This window comes from Felis catus, chromosome D3 (genome assembly GCF_018350175.1).
Source record: "Felis catus isolate Fca126 chromosome D3, F.catus_Fca126_mat1.0, whole genome shotgun sequence".
NCBI classification, from domain to species: domain Eukaryota; kingdom Metazoa; phylum Chordata; class Mammalia; order Carnivora; family Felidae; genus Felis; species Felis catus.
This window is the reverse complement of record NC_058379.1, coordinates 55,133,216-55,155,769: the sequence shown is the minus strand read 5'-3', so window position 1 is coordinate 55,155,769 and position 22,554 is coordinate 55,133,216. Positions and strand designations below refer to the sequence as shown.

The 22,554-nt window shown below is 43.6% G+C and overlaps 1 protein-coding gene across 9 annotated transcripts in view; it reads right to left on the bottom strand.

Moving 5' to 3' along the window:
* Positions 1-2,911: 2,911 nt before the first annotated feature.
* ASXL3 (ASXL transcriptional regulator 3) overlaps positions 2,912-22,554 on the bottom strand; it is a 177,906-nt gene continuing 158,263 nt past the window's right edge. For all 9 annotated transcript variants that reach the window (XM_023241867.2, XM_045042051.1, XM_045042050.1 and 6 more), the window contains 4 exons: positions 19,243-19,339; positions 17,039-17,144; positions 10,056-11,997; positions 2,912-7,215 (listed from right to left, as the gene is read on the bottom strand). In XM_023241867.2, the coding sequence (XP_023097635.2) occupies positions 3,502-7,215; positions 10,056-11,997; positions 17,039-17,144; positions 19,243-19,339 (5,859 nt within the window). In that variant the 3' untranslated portion in view covers positions 2,912-3,501. The remainder of the gene's footprint in view (positions 7,216-10,055; positions 11,998-17,038; positions 17,145-19,242; positions 19,340-22,554) is intronic.

Genomic DNA, 22,554 nt, shown 5'->3' with positions numbered 1-22,554 from the left:
TCAACAGACCGAGAAGGAACTGGGAAACCAAGGCCACAGTAACTTCCTCTTTTGACATTGGGCGAGGGTTTAAAAATGGGGCTGCGGCGTCACGTATTCGGACTCTTGACTGCGTTACGGAGCACCAAATGTACGAGCTTCTTGGGCTTTGAATGCTTATTTTGAGCGACTAAGAACATCTGAGGTCTAGAAGTCATCTAAACCTGCTATAATAGCTCATCCCAGAAACACATACCACCATAAAGTCTTTGTAGCAACCAGGCTCAACCTCAGAGGTTTGTTTTCAAGTTTTTCTCCTTCAAACTAGACCTTAGCAGAGAAATATTATATATAACTGTGGTGCTCTGGGTTCACCAACATTTCTGCTATTCTCACTTTGGAAAAGGAAAAATATTTTCATTTTGAAAATGAATTTGCATCAGAACGTTCTTATTAACATGCCCATTATCTACCTAAATGTTTTTATACACTTCAGGCATATGCATATCATAGAAGAGGGGGATTAGGGAATAGCCATTTTCTTCCTTCCCCTGCTCCAAAAGTGCTACTTAGGGAAATACATCCTTTGTGATAAAAAAAAAAAAATTACATGTTACATGTGCAAGTTCTATTCCTGATAGGGATATCATAGTGTCCAATAATCAGGATAATGCACACACTAACATTTGCACATTACACAATAACCATGTAGTAAATAACATACTACCTTTGCACATAGGCAGACACCTGTGGAAATCAGGAAACTAGTAACCTATTTACCTAATCCAAATATACTGGCTTGTGTGTGTGTGTATATATATGTATATATATATATATATATATATATATATATATATATATATATGGACACTTGTAAAATATCTGACCCACATTTTACTTCTGAATTTTTCTTTCCATCATTATTTTAGCCCAAAGATATCAACTTTTCAGTTATATAAACCATATGTGAACAGAGCAAAGATAAACTGGGGCAAAAAAGAGAAAGGGCACAGAAAAAATACCCTCTTTGGACCTGGGTGACTGAATCCATGCCCGATCAACAATCAATTCTCCCAAACTATGTGAAAAATCACCTACTGTGTGAAAAATCAAAACATACAGAAGGACACTTTATTCCCAGTAACTTGCAGGCAGTATTCCACAAAGATGGAACTGATAATGAGCTCAGCATCACTTCAGGCTCAACTGTATGTCATATACAGAGTGCAAAGCTTTATAGAATGAAGTGTCTTTCAACACCGTGCCAGTTACTGATGTAGTGATTTTGAATCTGCTGGTGTGGACAGTACCTGACCAAAAGAGCGGCAACTGGATCTGGGAGGAGTTGGCATACAAGTGTCTCCATTTTAGGGGTGCCCTTCTGTGAGACTAGAGCATGCTTTTCTGAACCCAGATACTACTGCAGGCCAAGCAGCCCACAGAGAGGACGCCACCCAAACACAACCTGGTGCAGAGTGGACTAAGTAAGGATCCACTGGAACTTACCCTGCCTTCCCTGGACCGGCTGGTTAAGTGCACCTGCTAATTTCTCAGTCATGAAACTTTGTTCCTTTCAGTGTGGAATAACAGAAGCACAAGTACTGAAGCACCAGATCTCAGCCACGGAGGCAGACCCTTCTTTGCTTTTCTTTCTTTTTAAGTTATCTTTCACTATTAGCAATTTCTTAATAAATGTGACGTCTGCATCACCTAACAAAATTTGGCAACATCACAATAATAAATATGGAGGAAAAAAATACACGTACCATAGTGGAATACTATTCAAAAAAATCACAAGTGTTCTTTCTTCCCCCCCCCCCTCCCCCCCAGGAATGTAATCTCTGCTCATTCCAGGTAATTTTTAAGACACGTTTTTAAGGGAATGTCAGAAGTTTACATTGATGTGAAAATGTCTGTCATTCTTACCCTGGATACAGATGATCCCTCCCACCCCCATGTTTTGTTTCTTTTTTTTAATTCTACGGCCACAGTCAATCAGTGGGTTAATGGCACTCCGCCTTTTGTGCTCTGTAATCTGAAGTTAAACGGGCGTGGTTTTTGCTGCCTTTCATCTTTCCACAATGTGCATGTGCTTTTGAACTTGCTTTAAGGAACAGAGCCTGCTGACCTACAGCTGTTCTCTGGCATGAGGGTGGCCAAAGCATGTGGAATGTAGCTCCCATCCTCAACATTCAGACTTCACTGGATAAACACGGACCATGATTGTAAGATGCAGTATCCCGTTTTCAAAAGCAGTTCCACTCCCCCAGATATGAAGAATGTACTGAATTCACCTGAGGGGGTTAAAAACCCCAAAACATGCGATACCTAGAACGGGTTTTTAAAATAAGGGCTATTTTCGAGTCAAATATATAGATTGTGAATCATGAGAAAAACATTATTCAGAAATCTATCAACACTTCACCCTTCGGTAGTTCCTTTTTGTCATCAATGACACTTTAAAAGAGAGGTGGCCAACCTCTGCAGAGTCGGAAGCCAGAATGTACTGGTGTCATCCATAAAGGGCTACAATTATTTCTGCCCCCCTCCCTTCTAGTGTTTAGTAACTGTCTTTAGAGTGAACAGAATGGACCAGTATTAACATTACAACCCATTTGTATGTGTTTGCATACACAGCGTTTTATTTGCTTACTTTTAATTTTAGGGCATTTTTTTTTCCATACTTGCTCTTTAAAGCTACACATGACGCCCTGAAATTCTACGGGCCTATGGCCCTCTGCTGGTCAACTCATCTGACGGTATGAGGTGTCAAAGGGCTCGAACCAGATTACCGGGCATGAGGCCCACACTGCAACTTCAGGTAGAAGACACATTTCACTACAATGTGTGCACAAGGTCCAAGGCAGAGCCAGACGTTCTGCCAGGCTCTGAAAAGAGTGACAAGGGAGGGAAGAGAATAAGGACAGTGGAGTTCATGAATGGCATACCTCCTTTAATGTATCTTTTGAGATAGGAGCAAATACAAGGAATCGTACATTTAAATAAGATTCCCCTTTCCAAATACGATTGCATCACTGTGGTAAAGGTAGGTCCAGAAGAGTCAACTGTGAAAGCCTTTGTTGCAATGGTTAATCTACAAGAGAATGAATCACCAACCACCTTAAATCACTTTTCCTGTTCTCTTTCTACATCTGCATTTCTGGTTAGCAGTAAGTAATTAAAAATGTCCTTTTCCTATCTACACCTGGATTAAAAATAATAATAATAATAATAATAATAATAATAACGAATGGGGTAGTGACCTGTATACACGTGGACAGAAATTTTCCAAAGCTGGGAATGGCAACTTAATCTGTAAAAGACATGCTGATGAGCCACTCTGCTGGGACGTGACCTCCCCTTTCTGGGAAATGCAAGTAAATAATCCCAGAGAGAAAAGATAATCTGTTCCAAAGTAAAATAAATTATCACGATATAAACCACTGAGTTACTCAATTTGTTGCTGCTGACGCCGTTTGGCTTTTCCGTGTTGAAAAGGGATACTGCATCTTTCACCAGCTCTTACCGCACAACCAGGCAAGCCACACAGAGTTTGGAGGGACCTATGCAGTCGTCGTGGCAGAAGGCCCCACAGCCTTTGCACACGATCATGGCTTTCAGCCGGCAAGAGCATTTCAGTTCCAACTCATCCGCGTTGCTGCTGTCGGCAAAGTTCTGCACGGGCATCTGAGCGTTCTGACCAGGCAGGCCCGTGGCAGGACTGGAGCCGCTTCCCAAAATCCCAATGGACTTTTCAATTGCAGATGCCGCCCTTTTGAAGCTCGTGCTACCAAAGTGTATTGTTGGATAATTTCCACAGAGCTGCTGTTGTTGCTGCACCTGCATTTTCTGAGCAGCTAATTGGGTAAAAGGCTTTTGTGGCTCAGAAAGCAAATAGGAAGAGAAATCTGCATTTTTTAGCGCAAATGCTTTTAACTGTTCTTTCATTTCATTCTGGTCATAGGAAACTTGTTTCATGCCCAGTTCACAGCTGCTGCTTAAACCTTCCTCAAAAGAAAGAGGTTCCGATTTTATATTGCTACATATGCCCGTGGACTGTGGCCAACTAAGTCGCTTAGTGGTTTCCATGGCAACCGGCGGTTGCTTCGGATCGGAGGGGACTTCTGCATTCGGAAGAGGTGGAGGTAGCGGAGGTGGCGGTGGGGGAGGCGGGGGCAAAGCCAAGGGTGGGGGGGGCGGCGGGGGCGGGGGCGGGGGATGCACCAGTGCTTTGTTCGGCATGGAGTGCGCGGCCCCTGCCACGTCATCGCCTTCTTTAATGGGCACGTTGGGGGATATCATGTTGGCTAACCTCAGCTGGTGAGGTGCTGAAGAAAGGCCAACCTCTCCCAACCCCTTTTGTTCGAGATGCCTATTGAAGGCGAACGCGTTACAGCCCACTGGGGTCTTGGCAGAGGCCTGTAATAGCGCGGCGCTGGGGACGGGGCCCCGGGCAGCCATGGGCATTTGGTAAAACTGCTGCCGGTGTGCGATGCCAGCCTCGGGGTGGAAGCTGCCATTCTTATCGACGTGAAATAGGTTCTGCTGGAAGCTACACGAGGGGAGCAGCCGCTTTTGCTGTTTGACCTCAGGGCTGTGAACAATTCTGTTCTGCATGGAGTGCTTGTTCAGCCACTCTTGCTTAAAAGGCTGGCCGTGTCCTAGCTGGTTCATGCCCGAATTGATGACACAGGGCACCCCTTTAACATCTGGCTCCACCAACAACTTCCCTGGCTCACATTTAACTTGCGTATGTTCCCCCACAGTCCTGGCGACTCTCTTTTTGGGGTGGTTTTCTCGCTTTCTCATTTGCAGAGGTGCAAGGGTCCCTGCCAGGTAGCCCTTCCCGTCTGGATTTGGAGAGCTGGACGGCGTTTCTACAATGTTCCTCTCTGGTGCCGTTTTACCCGCTGAGGTAGTTTGAAGAGGCAGAGGAAGTCTGTTGATTTCGAGCTTGGCTCCCAATCGGGGCTGAGGCAACACTTTTTCCAAAGGCAGGTTGCCCTGGAGCAACTGTGTCACCAGTGGATTGTTAGCCTCCACGGATGAGAGACGGCAGCCGGAGCTCCCTGCGCTGGGGACCCTTTTCAGGGGGTCCACAGCCAAGGAGATGGCCTCTTCCATGGGGCCGGAGGTGGAGGCCTTCACGTTTTGTGCCTGCGGCACACCAGGGGCGACCTCTGGGGCCGGAGGAGGAGGCAGCTCGGGGCCGGGGAAGTCTTCGGTGTCCATTCTAAAGCCCTTGTCCACTTCATGAGGTTCAGACTTCACCGGGAGAGGGACATTTGTCATGAGATTCCTGGGGTGAAGTTCTGACATGTGTGAGTAGCCAGCGTGTTCGCTTTTGATAGGCTTTGGACAGCCCTGCTCCAGGTAGTCTTTCTGTTTACTTGAACCAGAGTGACTAACCAGAGGCTGCCCTGGGCCCCTCATCCCCTCCTCAGTCCAGCAAATCCGGTTGCCTGGGTTGTACTGATTGCTACAGGTGGTGTCTGTTTCACTCTGGAAAGTGGCTGGGCCCCGTGCCTGCTCAGCAAAGCTATTACTAGGAGCAGTCGCCTCATTTAACTTATCTGGAACAACAAGGGGTCCTTCTCGGAGACCTGAACAGGCCGCCTGCATCGGTTTACAGTCTTGCTTTGCCGCGGGAGCAGCAAGGAAACTGGAAGTGTGATCTACGCCTTCGTTTGCAACTGGCTCAGGCCTGCTGATGACAGATACCTGAGGACACGCCACGGGCTGGACGGAGGCTTCTGTCCTCACTGACCTGCCCTGGAGGTCCAAGCTGGCTTCCGCGCTGTCGACGGAGACGGTCAGAGACAACGTGGAGGTCAGCGTGGTGCTGTGGTCAACGATGACTTTACATGGAATCGATCTGTTTATGGCTGCTGGTGCAAAGCCCCCCGGAGGCTGCTGAGGTTTCCCAGAACTGTCTGCCCTGTTTCGAAGCCCTGAATTTTTGTCCAAGCTTTCGGCGGTCAACTTGGGAGGACTCTCGTAAGAGTTTATTGTTAGCATGCTTCCAGTAAACATTGCGACATGTGGCCGTGCAGCCAGAGCGTCTGTGACTGCTACCGACTCCCTGCAGCCGAGGGCGGCTCTCACAGTGGTACCCAAGGGTCCGGGGGCCTGTTCTTCACTCCCAGGCATGGCTATCTTCTCAGAAGGGTATCTGCTATTAACTCCCGCTGGGGGAATCAAGACAGAGCTAGTGGAGAGATGGCTGGGCAAGTTATTCCCGATGGAGGGAGTTGGCACAGAGGTGTACTGACTGGAGACTAAGTTACTAGCACTGCTGCTGGACAGTGGCGCCGGCTTGTCATCCATGGGGCTCGATCCACGGCAGCCCTCTGTCGTGAGGGGGATAGGAGTGCTTTCGATGCATTTTGGTATGATGGCTATGCACGGAGTGTCGGTTCCCTGGATGGTTTTTAACATGCTTCTATTACAAGCAGAAATCGTAGTGTTTGCACTGTCCACAGACATTAGAACGGAGGATTTATCAACAGAACTCACAAAGGGATGTTCTTTAACTGCTCCCGACATAGCAGTGCTGCAAACAGACACGGGGACAGAATTTTTATTAAAAAGCATGGGCACACTGCTATTTTCAGAAGAGGTAGATGAAACCATTTTCTCAGATAAATGCGACACAGGTACATTTTCGTCAGAGCTATGCACAGATAAGTCAGTGGCAGTTTCTGGAAGTTTAGCTGGGTTAAGAGACTGCTGCAATACAGTGCTGGTCTCCCGGAGGTGCGCGGACTTGTTGCTAGGAGATCTGCAGTTTGGATTGACAATAATCACGCCAGTAGACCCTTCGATTTTTGTTTCAGGGGCAGAAGAGACTTCTAAGCTGGGAGGCCCATCCTTTGAGCCGAGCACAGGCAACCGGGACTCTTTAGTGTTCTGGAAGAGGTGAGCTCGGGCTTGATGCTTTGCAAAGAGCTTCGCCTTTGTCTGCTCTTTGATGTGTGCCAGGGTTCTCGCCTTTCCACCCTCTCCTGGGCTCCCCATGGCTCCGGAGACGATGCTGGCCGCGGCGGCCACAGCAGCGGCTGCCGCGGCCTCTCGCTGGGCCCTTGCCTGCTGGGCCCGGGCCTTGATATCTGCAAGGGTCCTGGCTCCTGTGTTCCTCCCACCGCCGACCGACGTGCTAGGGGATGCGCGAGACTCTGGTTTGGAGACTGGCTGGCTCTTGATAATAAAAGGTGGCCCAATTTTGGAAAGCTGGATCTACGGGAAGGGGAGAATGGAAAGATAAAGTGCTTGGTATAGGATCACAGAGGAGGCATGAGGAACGTGATAACGCAAGAGGAAAGAGGAGCGGCATTCTCTCTTAATGTGGCACCAACTACACCTAAATCCCCGAATGGGCCTTCAGGGTATAAAGCAACAATAAATGTAGCATGAACGTGAAATTAAAATTTCTAATCTCTGTTTTTCATCTACAGAAACATCAACCGGTGACTTCATTTGGTATGGAAATGAAACATCTTCTTAATGCCTCATATAAATGGAAACAAAATCCATGCTTCTTAAAATGAGGTTAGCTAAAAAAGACTTAGAGATATTTAGCTTTTAAATTATCTTCCTTGCTGGCATAGCAAACTGGGACCTTAACTCTACATGAGTTGTCCTCTTAATGTGACACAGAGAAAAAAGCCCTTAGCCAAGAGGTCAGCAGACTAGAATTTTCATCCTGGCTTCACTCAAAGGAAATCCGTGATCTTAGGCAACTCACCGTGTACCTCAGTTTCTCCAAGGACCTCCCTGAACCAGAGACCCTGTGGTTTTTAGGTACTCCCACTCCACCTAGCATGCCGCCTCATACATGTGTAATAAGCACACAATAAGAGTTTGCAAACTCACTTGTAAAATGAGACTAGTTATTTCTGGTCTATTTCCTTCACAGGGCTCTTAGAAAGATGGAATGAGACTGTATCTGTGTGAGTGCTCTGCTTTCCAGAGGGATTTGAAAGCATTATCTTTTCATGAAAGCAAGGGTGACTCTGGTTTTCTGCCTCTAAAAGCAACTATGGGTTGGGCAGTTTCTTCTGATACTGGTAATCCTCAATTTGCTGAATTCCATAAATATCCCAACCCACAGTGACCACCTCCTCATGCTAATGAAAGAGACTCAGTCATCACCAAATTCACAAGGCACAAGGCCCAACACCCAACATCCCATAGCAATGGCTGGGATGCCCCAGTCACTAAAAACATCCTTAGAGTCACAGATTTGTAGAGCTAGAAGGGTTCTGGTTAAGGTACCTCATTGTACAGTTGAAAAAACTGAGCCTATGGAGGCTGCCCTGGGGTCATATAACTAGTGAGTGACAGTGAGAGTCTTCGGGCTCCCCATTCAGGGCTGTTGACAGTACTGTGCTTCCCTTGGTTTTGCCTCTCTGGACAAAGCTTTTCCTAGAACACTTATCTCTCTTCTTAACACATGTGTATTTACACTATAAACCCCTGACACTTACTAGAGGATCCTTTCAGTCTCCAATTATGCTTTGGAACTTTGGTAGAAGAAATTATCTTACTGAGCTACTTATTTCTCATTTTCCACCTCGCGAGGTCTCTCTTCTAATCCAAAGGCTCCAAAGGGGGGGGGGGGTGGAAAATGAATTTAGAGAGGAGATTTTGTTTTTTACTTTCAAATATTTCCTTCATTTAAAACAAAACAAAACAAAACAAACCTAAAAACATTAAAAAACAATTAAGCCTGGATATACTGGAGAGCTCAAGGTTGAACAAACATCAAATATACTTATGGTATCTATCTTTACATAAAGTGTATATTACATTGAAAACAAGCTTTCCACAAGAAAAATTAGCCTGCTATGTTTAAAAATATTTCCTATGAAAAGTTTGCTTATATTTTTTCCCACTGCTTCAGAAATTAAAATGCACAGTAGAGTTTTAATTGCAGCTTAATGTTCATCTTTCACATCTCTAGAACCTTATTTAATAGGTGTTACTTTATTAAATAGAATAACTACAGCTACACTCTTCGAAGTCAGCCTTATGGATATCATGAGTCACATACAAAAAATAGATGTCAGGTTAGAGCAAAATAAAGAGAAAGAGATTAAGAGAAGCAAAGCTAGAATATGTTTATAATTCTAGACCAAACCTATGGCGCAATAATCCATTTTATTGTAAGACAATATAAATGGGCTGAGATGAAAGCACCAAATAAATATAGATTATATTGGGTAAGATTTTCTTTTATTATTATTAAACAGAGTGTTTCTTTTGAATTAACCTCAATTTTCAGTTTATTTAGGCAGAGTCAATTTATATAAAAGGCTTATTTTCTCACCTTTAATTCCTACCTGGGATCAAAAGAAAATATATAAATAGGAATGCCTGACTACAGGCTTTATTATTTGTAAAGTTAAATACTTCTTTACTCTCTTGAAAATAAAAATAAACAAATAAATAAATAAATAAATAAATAAATAAATAGGATCTGTATACCTCTACATCTACAGCATTTTCCCTCAGGGTGTGTTAAGCAATTTCACTGAGTTATTGAAGAAATATTTAATGAGGTTCTTCCATATGTCAGGTCCTTTCTGCTAGGCAATGGTGGTGGTCAATGTTTGATGGAAAATAAACCGATTACCTATACCTTTACCTCCTTAGTGCACGCTTCTGACTTTTGACTACTTTCCATAGTCCTACTGGACTTTTCTAGGACAATGAAGTATCTTTCAACTTGCCCCAACTGTATGCAGGTCTCTGTCCTATGCCTTGGAGTCTCCGAAAGACCCTGTATCTCATGGCCTATAGGTTCCTCCGGGCCCTGTTCTCCCTCCTCATTTCTTTTTCCTTAAATGCTGAGGTCTAAGTACATATATGTGTGTATCTAAAATTATCATATGAGCTCGGCGCACAGCCTTAAAAAAGATCATTTAATATTAGACTGGTGTTGGAGTATTAGACTGTAAACTGCTACAGAAAACCTGGAGGGAAGAAAACCTTATTTAAAATTAGAAAACTAAGCACCTAAATAGGAAAAGCCTATCTATGGAATTGTCTTCATTGTTATTATTATTATTCCATACCTTGAGAGGTGGAACCCTGGGCTCCTCTCTGGGGGGCTGCTCTTTCTCAGGGGGGCTGCTGGACGATATGCTCCGCACTGACTGATCATCTTCTATCCTAGCCCTCTTTTCCTTACAGATTCCAAAACTGTGCTGCTCTGCTGTTTTCCTCTTTGATATCTCGGATTCTCTACTTTCATTTCTTATCCCGTCGGGTGACTTGGAAGGCTCGGACAACTTGGAAGAATGCAAGGTCTCCAATCGGTTCTGTGAGCTTCCTTGCTTATGGGTTTTATTTCTAGAGCCTTCTGAAAAGGAAGCCTTATCCACTGATGAGACATACTGTTTGTCCTGTAATTTAGCTGATGGAAGCTCGTTTCCCTTACTCTCTGTCTCTTCAGAAAAGACCGGTAACTCCAATGGTGAAGATGCCCCTTTCTTCTCTGTTCTTTGCAGGACATTATGATTTTTAACTTTTATCATTTCTATAGAAGGAAGTTCTGGAATCGAAGCAGGATAGGGCTTCTCAGTTTCAACGTGTGATTTACAAGGCTGCTGACTCAGAGTCTTACTGTGCAATTCTTCAGATGGAAATGCTTCAGGAGAAACGGAAGAACCCATATTGACGGGCTCAGGAGTATTTGATAGAGTCCTCTGTTGAGAGAGAAGGCTCTCGCCCAGGGGCTTGGCAGGGGCAGAGCCTTCATCTTTTTGTGGGGAGAGTGGTTCTTCAGAGATGGAAGGGGACTTTCTTTGCTGATGCACCATTCTGTCATTCATGGAAGAATTAGAAATTGGAGATGTTTCTGAAGGAAGAGGCAAACTGGATATAAAAGTGGTCTCAGATGTGAGAAGCATGGAAGACACTGAAGACGTTTCTGAGGTCAAAGGTAAATCCGACATGGGTGACGTTTCTGATGTTAAAGGTAAATTTGATACCGGGGATGCTTCGGATGTTAAAGGTAAATTGGACATGAGAGATGCCTCTGATATCTCAGGTGAAGTGGATACTGGAGATATTTCTGACATCAAAGATGCATGAAGGTTTTCATCAAGGGGGTTTCTCTGGTTATATTTGTCTGCATTTTCAGTGCTGGACACCTCAGAACAAAACGTTGTCTCAAGGGAGGCTGGAGTACATGATTCTTCTGAAGTGGATTGGGTTTCCCCTCCTGGGGATGTCAGGCTGGTACAGGCTCCCTCTGGGCTCTCGGAAGAGAAGGAAGTTTCAGAGATGCAAGCATTTTCAGAAAGCTGTTCATCAGGCTCACTCTGTAACTCCATATCTATGGCAATTCCTTCACTGGGAAATTGGCCTTCTAAAGAAGACGACCCCGTCTTTATTTTTGGAGTATTGGTCTCTACTGCAGCTTCTGGCTCCTTATGTTCTGTGTCACTGACATGAGTCACAGATGAAGTGGAAGGAACAAGAGAATCACAGACCTCTAGTTGATCAATAACAACCGACATTTCTTCCTGGGGAGATTCTGATTTCTCTTCCACTTTAACTTCAATATGAGGCAAAGTTTCTAAAACATCATTCATCATAACACAGGATTCCAAGTTATCTTCAGGAGGTGCTACCTGGGGCTCTTCGTGAGAGTTGGCTGGACTTTCAGACCCCTCAGAAAATTCAGGTATCGTCTTATGATTTTCATCCTGACATTCGCAGATACTAGTCTCTACCTCTTCAGCAATTTCCTCCTGAATCACAGATTCTTCAGGGATCAAGATATCTTCTGATTCCGACTCTGCCATTATGTCTTTACCTACATCTACCATAGCACAGAATTCCGGCTCTGGTGAAGTTGGACTTTTCATGCTTTTTGGCTGTTGCTCTTCCAAGGGAGTCTGTGCAGAAAGACCTGGGAGGCCAGTGGGTCCACATGAAGAACTACTTTCAGCGCCATCATTGTTTGGTCCAGAAGTAAGCTTTATTGAGTCCTCTCTTGACATGCCCAACCTGAACAGAAATTAGAAATATTAAATTACTGCCCAACCACAAAACACGAAAGGGACAACTTGGAGATATGTATAGAGTATTCAACGGAAGTAAATGAATCAAATTTATTTTATAATCACTAAGTAATATGCTTCATTTATGTAAACTGGTTTATGATGACTTAGTTTTTCTGCTGCTTTTATAATCGTAACTAAAACTCTCCTTCTGGTTAAGAAATGTATTATGCATTTTTATATTTATTTACCTATTTATCTACCAACTTATTTATTTTTGGTATAGATTTTTATTCTGTAAGTAAGGAGATATGAACTTCGCCAAGTGTTGGTAAAAGGAATAAAAAAAAAATAATGTACTACAAAAGATTAGAAAATATTGGACAGAAAAGCAAAAAAATGTATAAGATCTAAAATTAAAAAAAAAATTTTACCATTTATTTATTATTGAGAAACAGAGAGAGACAGAACATGAGCATGGGAGGGGCAGAGAGAAGGGGAGAAAGAATCCAAAGCAGGCTCCAGGCTCTGAGCTGTCTGCACAGAGCCCGATGAAGGGCTCAAACTCACAAACTGTGAGATCATGACCTGAGCCGAAGTTGGACACTTGACCAATGAGCCACCCAGGCACTCCAGATCTAATTTTTTTCTTATCAGAAAGTAGCAATTCTAATCGAAAGCAGCACAGTCTTCAAAGGATGCAACATAAGCAAATAAGATCAATGGAAGATGGGTATGGTGTAAAATCTTGAAATTGAAATGATTTCCAAAGATTAACTTCTCTTAAACCAATGTAAGAGGTGTTACCTTATTTTAGCCTCTAAGCGTCTAACTTAAAAATAATATGGGGGGGGGGGCGCCTGGGTGGCTCAGTCGGTTGAGTGTCCGACTTCGGCTCAGGTCATGATTTCACAATCTGTGAGTTCGAGCCCCACGTCAGGCTCTGTGCTAACAGCTCAGAGCCTGGAGCCTGATTTGGATTCTGTGTCTCCCTCTCTCTCTGCCCCTCCCCCGCTCGTGCCCTGTCTCTCTCTCTTTCTGTCAAAAATAAACAAACATTAAAAAAAAATATGGAAATTTCACTAAAATATAACAAACATATCTGGGGTCGACAAAGTTGATTCTACTAGGTTACATTTGTATGAGGCAATTTTGTATGAGGCAAAATTCCTTCATGTGATCACTTTCTGTAAAGATATTCCAGAGAAGATAGCAAAGAGTGTCAAGAAAAAATCCAATCTGATATTCATGTCATAAGGAAAGTTCATCAGAGTTACAAAGATATTGTAAATCACTATTTCCTGTCATACTAAGTCATACTATGTATACCATACTCAGTTATACTAAGTTAATGCACTAAGTTACGATGTCAGCCTCACATGGTAGAGAAATATGCTGTTCTAAATGAAGTTAAATTAGACTACAGAAAATTACAAAGACAAGCAGAAGACAGAACACTTCTCTCTTCTGGGGAAAACATATTTGAGCGAAGAAATACAGCTATAATGGTATCGAGACAGGAATATACCTCAGTGAAATCTTCTTCAACTGCTTACCAAAATCCTCAAAATGAAAGGGAAATAAAGTTGAATATGTTTTTTGGGGTGTCACTGCCTTCTTTACTAAAATTCAGAAGGTCTTAAAAGAAGACAGAAGATAGTACCCTCAAAGTTAGTCTCTTTTCTTTCAACTTTCCCTGAGATGGGTTCAAAGTAAGCTATAATTTATAACTATCCTACACTGAGAGGAACAGAACAACTACATTACAGATAAATTTAAAGCAGAATAATCAACTAGAAATAAGGTCCCTTGGGGCTAGGCCAAGCATCGATAGTAGGTTAGGTGTAGAATATACAGTATCCATCCACTGGCAGCCAAATTTCTGCTAGTTGGTTGATAAGGATATAATGCATGTTATTAACTTGTATTAAATATAGTTAATATTAGTAAATATCATATATGTATATAATATATGCATATGTATATATGGAAAACAGCACCGTACAAAATATGCCTATGTCAACATTTTATTATTTTCTCGAAAAAAACAGATTTAAGATGGTACAAGGCATAGCAGGTTGATCTTCACAGTACAGCACATAACACCACAAAGGAAAACACTGAAGTCCAGAAATATAAACTGCAAATCAACAGACCGATGCCCATAATTCTGACTTAGCATATATATGGCTGATCTCTAACTAAAGAAAATACAGAACAGTACTCTGTTATAAGGAGAGTAAGTCAGTAAGAAACAAAATAAACAGCTCAAAGAGCTGAAAACCAAAGTAGACAAATCTTAACCAGAGGGGAGTTTGGATGGCAACGTTCCTGGGAACACTTAAAGCAGGGAAAAGGCACAGGTCAACCGAAAATCATCTGACACTAGGAGAAATAATCCCTCACATACTGGGGGAGTGTAGGTAATCTAGAAGTGACCAAATTAGAAGGGCAGTCAATGAAATGTCCAAAATACACCTGTTAATCCAATGTGTAATCAAAGATAGAAAAAGACAAGGAAGAAGTTCAGTGACATAAGCGGACAGAAACTCTATGGATGAACTACAGCAAGAAAAGGGTCAAATAAAAGAACTGTTTGTATTCAGAACTCCGGGATGATGACAGGGACCCACGCTTACTTACAGTATTGTAGCTGTCACTCCCCAGGGCATATGCATGAGAGTCTGAAAGCCCCCCAAATTTTATGTAAAAAATATATATGTGTGAATTTTTCTGAGAAGGAATTGCAGCATTAAGACACTGAGCAAATTACTGAACCACACTGTGTAAACCTGGGAAAATTAGTTTCATTGCATCTCAATTTCCTAAACCCATTTTTAACGTAAGAATAATAATGGTATCCACCTTATAGGACTGTTGGGCGGGTTAAGCGACATATTCTCTGAAAAGCTGTTAGAAACGTATCAGAGCCCAGCATGCTCAATGACGACCCAGATGAAGGAGCGCTCTCTGTAACACATGGTGCCTCGGGTACAGGCCGCCTGAGGGCAGAGCCTAGGCAGCCCTACAAACGTCTGCACCTCACTGTCTGGCACAGATGAGATGTTGGAACAATTTTTGCTGCATTCAAAAAAATTTAAAAAAAAGAGGGCCCGACACTCAACAACAACTAAGGACCAGTGCTTTGGAGGTAACTGGCTCGGTTATCTTTTGCCAGCACTGGAAAGGGTGCTTTCAACATTTCCTTTGTCGACAAAAGGTGAGGAAGCCTCCTGAATGGTCTTCAGGGTCATCCTCCAGGGTGCTTAATCCCGCTGGGCACCAGCATGACCTGGAGAGCGCCTAAAGATGCATATTCCTGGGCTCAACTCCTAGAGACTCCCAATCATTATGTCTGGCATGGGTCCTGGAAAACTGTATCTATTTTTAAAAGCCCCAACGAGAGGGTGCCTGGGTGGTTCAGTCAGTTATGTGTCCAACTCTTGATTCTGGCTCAGGTCACGATCTCACGGTGTGAGATCCAAACCCACTCCACGCTGACAGCAGGGAGCCTGCTTGAGATTCTCCCCTTCTCCTCGCCCCTCCTACGTGCTCTCTCTGTCCCCCTCTCAAAATAAACATAACATGACACAACACGGCACAGCACAGGACAACACAACACAACACAACACAACGTAACATCTCCAATGAGGACTTTGATGCAGCCAAGCTTGAGCAATATGCTGGTGACAAAATACGAAGGCATAGAAGTAGTCTGCTGCATTTTTAATTTTTGAGAAAACACATGAATTATCTCCTGTTAGTTCTGTTTAAATATGTATACGCGTCCATGGTTCTAGGAGAGCAAGTGAACACAAGCCTTCCTCCTTGAGGGTACTGCTAGTTAGGACACTCCACCAATGCTAGCCTCCTCTGAGTAAGCAGGCTGTTAATCATGGGATTACTTTTCTTTTTTTTTAAATGTTTTTTTTTAACGTTTATTTATTTTTGAGACAGAGAGAGAGACAGAGCATGAACGGGGGAGGAGCAGAGAGAGAGGGAGACACAGAATCGGAAGCAGGCTCCAGGCTCTGAGCCATCAGCCCAGAGCCCGACGCGGGGCTCGAACTCACGGACCGCGAGATCGCGAGATCGCAACCTGAGCTGAAGTCGGACGCTTAACCGACTGAGCCACCCAGGCGCCCCATGGGATTCCTTTTCAAGAAGAGCACTCAGACGAGCCTCTTGACATCGTTCTCCCTGTTTACAGGGGGAAGTTTATGAAATTAGATCAAATGGTACGGATTTTGTTACTTGCCACCACCTCAGTATCATTTACACAAAACGACAACTCTTAAGCATTAATTGTGCATATGGGAGTTCAAGCACAAATTCCTTTCTAAGGAGGATTTAAGGTCACTGTCCACTGTCAGCTCCTAAATCCTTCCTCCTCCCTTAGGGACCCTATGGTCTCGGAGGCTCTAATTCTGCTCCAGTAAGATATGTCCCTTCTAAATGTGAGGCAGAGGCGAAGCTACTTTCAACTTAATTCAGTCACTACCACACTTCCATGTGGCTTATTTTAAAAAGAAATGCACACACAGAAAAATAATAAACTAAAAGCTGATTACACTGAAAAAGGAAGATGGACAGAGTGAAGAGTAATACCTCAGGCTGTCCCCCAGAACAAGGACTAAACACGTGTATATGCACAGTCAACATTTTAGGAAAAAATGTGAGAATTGAATGTGTCTAAAACTATTTATCTCTGAAGTATCTGTTAATGAATATGCTTGGATTAAAAACAGGAGATTTTTACTAAAATCTAGTTAAGAAAGCCATAACGGACTTCTATCAGATTTCATGTGCAATTTTCAGTCCGAAATGAATTTTCATGGACAGGTTATAAACCCTTGAAAATGCATTTTTTAAAACTTTAAGTGCTGATATGCTGCTATAATTTTACCTGCGACTTCTTACACTGAGGGACTATTGCCTTTTATGGCAGCCTTATTAAGCTTTACAGCTTTTCGTGTGCCATGTGAAGCAGAGAATTACACTTTCATTTCCTTCAGAGAGAAATGAGAAAAAAATGCTCTCGTACTTACTTTTCTCCATAAAACCTTTCAAAGAATTTTTCTTTCCAAGGTTCTGTTTTCTTTTCCTTCTCAATTTCTTGCCTTATCCGCAACTGCATTTCTGGAGTAAACTCTCCTAGAAAGAAAATGTTTATGTATGGAGTAAGAGTGGCCATAGCTTCTGCCAATTAATAAAGAAAACACGTAATTAATTTGAGTAAACTTTTATGGATGTTGAAAAGTAAAAGGCTGAGTACTGATAATATTTCTACAGCTTCTCTTTTTATGAACACCGCTCAAATAGTCATTTAACCCTAGATGAACTTTAAAACCCTCAGCAAATATACCGTACGGTAGGGGCTGCGGATGACATAGCATATATTCAGTGCCCTTAATGAAATCAGTCTGGTGGGAGAAAAGGCACACAAATTGACTATAATATAATGTCGAAAGCCCTGTATGGGCCATAAGAATAAAGGTAGAAGAAAAGGCACTTAATTCTGCCTGAATCGATTAGGGAAGACCACATACAGGAAATGGCTCTTGAGTTAGCTTCTGAAGGATGACCAAGCTTTTATAAAGTAATTAACTCACAAAGCACAGAGATATGAACATGTGTATTTATGTTCTTTTGAGTGGCCAATTGTAAGCAGAATGTAGGAGTAGGAGGAAATGAAATGGGAAAGGTAGGCTGAGGCCAATTAACAAATACATGGTTTAAAGAGAGTTCTAGGGGCGCCTGGGTGGCTCAGACAGTTGAGCATCTGACTTGGTTCAGGTCATGATCTCACAGCTTGTGAGTTTGAGCCCCGCATTAGGCTCTGTGCTGACAGCTCAGAGCCTGGAGCCTGCTTCAGATTCTGTGTCTCCCTCTCTCTCTGCCCTTCCCCTGCTCATACTCTGTGTCTCTCTAAACATTAAAAAAGTTGAAAACAAATAAATCGAGTTCTACATTTTCCCTACAAGTGACAGAGGGAGGCCCTGATGGCATTCACTCGGGGAGAAATATGGCCAAATTAGTGGCTTAGAGACAAGATGAAGACACAAGAGAACTCCAGCCAGGAGGCTGTCGAACAGCACAGAGGAGAGGTAGAGAGGACAGTCAGGCCAGCGGCTGTGGGAATGCTCAAGGGGATTCAGATTCACAGCACAATGAACAGTTCGTGACCAAGTCAGCCTGGGGAGAAGAAGAGGACCAAAGAGATCATCAAGTTTCAAAGTGAGGAGCTCTGAGGACAGTGGTGACATTAGTAGAGATGGGGAACAAAAGGGACGGCAGATGGTAAAGGGAGGATGGTGAGGTTAATATTGGCATTATGGTTTTAAGGTGCATGCTATTGGCTAGGGTGATCCAGCAGGCATGTGGAATAGAACGCAGGATTAGGAAAGAGGAGCCAAAGCCAGAAGGTTTTTGGCATATATGGGCCATACGCCATGGTGGGGAAGGAGACTGGTTAGCAGATGTGCACAGCCCCAAGAGAAAACACCAGAGAAGAAAATGGCAGAGACATCAACATGCACCATCAGACGGAAGAGCACTGCTCCCGTAGGAGGCTGAGGGATGGCTTTCAGCCATGTGGCCGCAGGAAACAATTTAAAATATATTATGAACATCTCAGGTACATGGTTTCAACTTGGATGAGGTTAAAAAAAAAAAAAGAGAGAGAGAGATTGCAGAAGGAACGTGAAATGTCAATACTAAGAAGAGGACACTGCCTTTGCCATTATAAAGCCCTTAGTATTCTCCAGGAGGGATTATTTCGGTTGCCACACCCACCTAGAACAATGTGAGCAGTTTAGGGAGTAGAAATGTGGAAGCACTGGTTATTTTGAGTCTTTCAAGAAGCTTAATGACTAACAGAAGAATAAGGTGAAGCGGTGGTTTTAGGGGAAGAGAGTATTAAACGAAGATTCTTTAGGTTCTAGGACATTAAGAGAATACATAATGCCTCAAACAAGCAATTAAAATTCCCATTCCAAAGAGAGTCGAGCTACATCAAAAATTGTTGTTATCTGTTCCAGATAACCTCACGTTTCCTTCAAAAACATCAGACATCAAAAATGCCAAGTATAACAAAGAATTAGTGAAGCCATTTGGAACAGATCAGGAGTTTTTACTAAATTCAAGTTTACTTCAGGGGGAGAAAACGGCTCGGAAATCAGAGAAAGGCGTGAAGCTCGGTACAGTGTGTGCACTCAAACATGTCAAATAATAATGGAAAAGAGAAATTTACCTTCTGCCAGTCGCTGTTTCCATCCTTGTGCTGCATATGCAAAGAATTCATTATTCAGAGCTGAAGAACTGAGGCGTAAAATTCCATCACTTCCCATCTAGGAAATAAGCCGAAGAAAACAAGACGCCATCAAGAATAACTCAGAACAAAAGTACACAGGAAAGAAGAGAAAACTGAGGGTGGGGCATGAGAGAAATAGCGCGGGGTAGAAGGGAGGACAGGAACCTTGCAGAAGGTGAATCTCCTGGTAGGAAAAGTGCACTCTACATCGACTATTATACTGACAAAAATACATGAAGTTAAAGGAACTCTTTATAAGGCATTTCCATCACAGGTGGTGAGTATAACCACCGATCCCGATGTGTGGGATTTCATCAAAAACAGTTTTATACCTTTTATCATTTCAATATGCCTTAAATGGTATCACATTAAAAATCAACATGTTTACACCTTTAGATTGTGTTTATAAATTTTCTAAAATCTGTGGAGGCTAAAGAAATCCAATCTGGTCACTTGGACTCTTTTGCCGGCTGAGGTTGACAACAAAAAGTTCTAAACCATTAAAACAAATACACCCACACTGTCGGATATACCCCGCCCCTCTCTTCTCTCCAACTGGGGAGCACACAAAAAAAACAGGTAAATAGTAAAGTGTAAAATAGGGGCAACTTTATGCTACTAACCTTTTTCCTCAAACATACTCCTTCTTTTAAAATTCACATGTAGAAGGGATTCAGATAAGCATCATCAAACTGGATGCTTTTACCTTTCCAATTATTTACTGCACCTGCCGTGTGCATGTAGTCTGCTTGCTGACACAGAGGATGAAAGAATCGGCCATTGCCCTTGGCTGGCCGCCCAAGTGGTTGAGGAGTAAAGATGGAACAGTGTTAACCATTAGGTGGGTGGGAATTAAGAAGGGCAAACAATAAAAGCTGAGGGATGACATCTAGGTGGACAAGAATGGTTAGGAAGAATGTGATGCCAGAGGCAAAACCGGTGCAGAGTCTTGCAAGATAGGATCTGAACAGAATGGTTTCAGAAATAAAGCACGTAGTGTTACTGTCACCGTGACCAACAGCTAGCCCTACTGCAGAGGCAGGACATCACAGACAACCGTAACGGGACCACGGAAGAAGGTGCGAGGTGCTTCAGCCTGCTGGTCAAAGGCCTGGCAAACTGTAGCTCCAATTTGATTTTCAAAGATTTCCTCGTATGGCCATAGACACACTTCACGTGTAGTAAGCCCCAATTGTCACTGCCACCTGAAAGCGTGCCCAGAGATTTCTCATCCCCATGTTTGTTTGTTCGTGGCCTTTTCCACACTCCATGTTCACCCCTGAAATACCACCCCTTTTTAAAAATTTCACTCAAATGACACCTTCATGAATGTGTCAGCTGAAGCATCATTCAGGAGCAAAGCAGAACACTGAATCTCAAAGTAAATATTATATAACTACTCTAAATTGGATAACAGTAGATCGAATTCAGAAGAGAAACACTGTGAATAAACATGAGGGATGTTGAATGCTGCCATCACGACATCCACAGGGAACCGCGGAGCTGACATTCTGAGTTTCTTCATCTAAGAAGATACTGATAACCATGCTAAAATATTCAATACACTTCACAAATCTCAGGGAAGACTCCATTCATTCATTGAACTATTGTTTACTCACTCACAGCTCCTTCAGCCTTTGTCAACAGACGCTTATTAAGCCACTCACGTGAACCCATGTACCTGGCTCTTGTATACAGTGGCAGCAGAGAAAAAGCCCCCGCCCGTGTGTCGAATGTTCTACATATAGCAGATACTTCGGGTCCCCGTGTATCTCTTCCACCTGCCTGAGTTCAGCGTGGCTGTAATACAGTTATATCACCAAGCCAGCATCCCACCTCAGTGTCCTCCCACAGCCCCAAGATCCGAATGGGTAAGTTACCCAGCCTTCCCATCTTCTGACTGGACAATTCTAGGACTCCGGCTTCTGGAATGCTGTATATATGCACTGAACCGATAGATACCGTTTGGTCGTGTGCTCTCAACAGCTGGACTACATGGGCCTGGGAACCAGGCACAGGACTGTGCCAAACCCTGTAAAATTAAAAGTCCGTGCCCCCGGGGGAGAATCATTTCTACTATGTCAGGGTTTCTCAGCCTTAGGCACTACCATCACTTAGGTCTGGAGACTCCTTTATTGTGGTAGCTGCCCTGCATGTTATAGGCTGGTGAACAGCATCCCTGGCCTCTACCCACCAGATACCAGTAGCAATTGTGACAAGTTTAAGTGTCTTCCAACATTACCAAACGTCCCTCAGAGGCAAACTCATCCCCAGGTAAGAATCATCGCACTATTGGACACAGGCTCCACTTGAGCCAAAACTCTGCCTGGTTATTTGTGTCTCTCAGGTATCAGCGGGCAAGGGGAGGACTTACTGGACAGGTGGGATAATCAGCCCTAACCATCACGAGGGAGGGGGACGGCTGCCATAGTGTGGGGGCAGAGAGAAGGATGTGGGGGGGGAATGCTGGAGATTCCCTGGGACATATGTTGGCGCTTCTGTGTCTGGTGGTAACAGTGAACGTGGATTATATCAAGGACAGTCAGAATAGGAAAGGCAGCCAAGGGCTCAGACTCCTCGAGGATGGCAGTTGGGGCCACTGAGCCAGGCAAACTAGCAGAATTACTGGCCGAGTGTAAGGAAATTCAGAAATGGGTGTCAGAGAAGGGAAATGATAAGCTTCAATTACAGCCTTAAGACCAGCTTGAGACCAGTGGAGCCTGCAGCCGGTCTGCTAACCCCCTGGTCAAAAGTCTTGGTCTGCCCCCGCTCCCCGCCCCCACACCAAAGTATGAGCAGCCACTAATTAAAGTGACAGAGTGAACTTAACATGAACCACAACAAGGTCTGAGTGGTGCAGAGGTAGACCAGACGGGACATTTGTGATTCCACATCTAGCCTACAGGAATACAGAATATCTGGGGCAACAGAGTGCACTTGCCCGGCTCATGCCTACAAAACTCTAGGACTTTCTCGGATGCAGATACAACCTGGAAATGCAAATCCTGGTCCTTGGGGCAACTCCCAATCTATGAGAGACGAGGGTTTGTCATGGTGAAAGGTCCTGCTTTCCTGCAGTGCTGGGACAGTTTTGGGACTCGTTCTACACATTTTCCTAGAAAGTCCTCCACAGAACAGAGACCTGGTCATCTGGAGGGTTTTTCCTCTCCTTGTCTTTGCATCATCTAATCCCTGGCTTCTGCTTCCAAACTGACTATACTTAAGTTCTTATTCCAGGCTCCACTTTTGGAG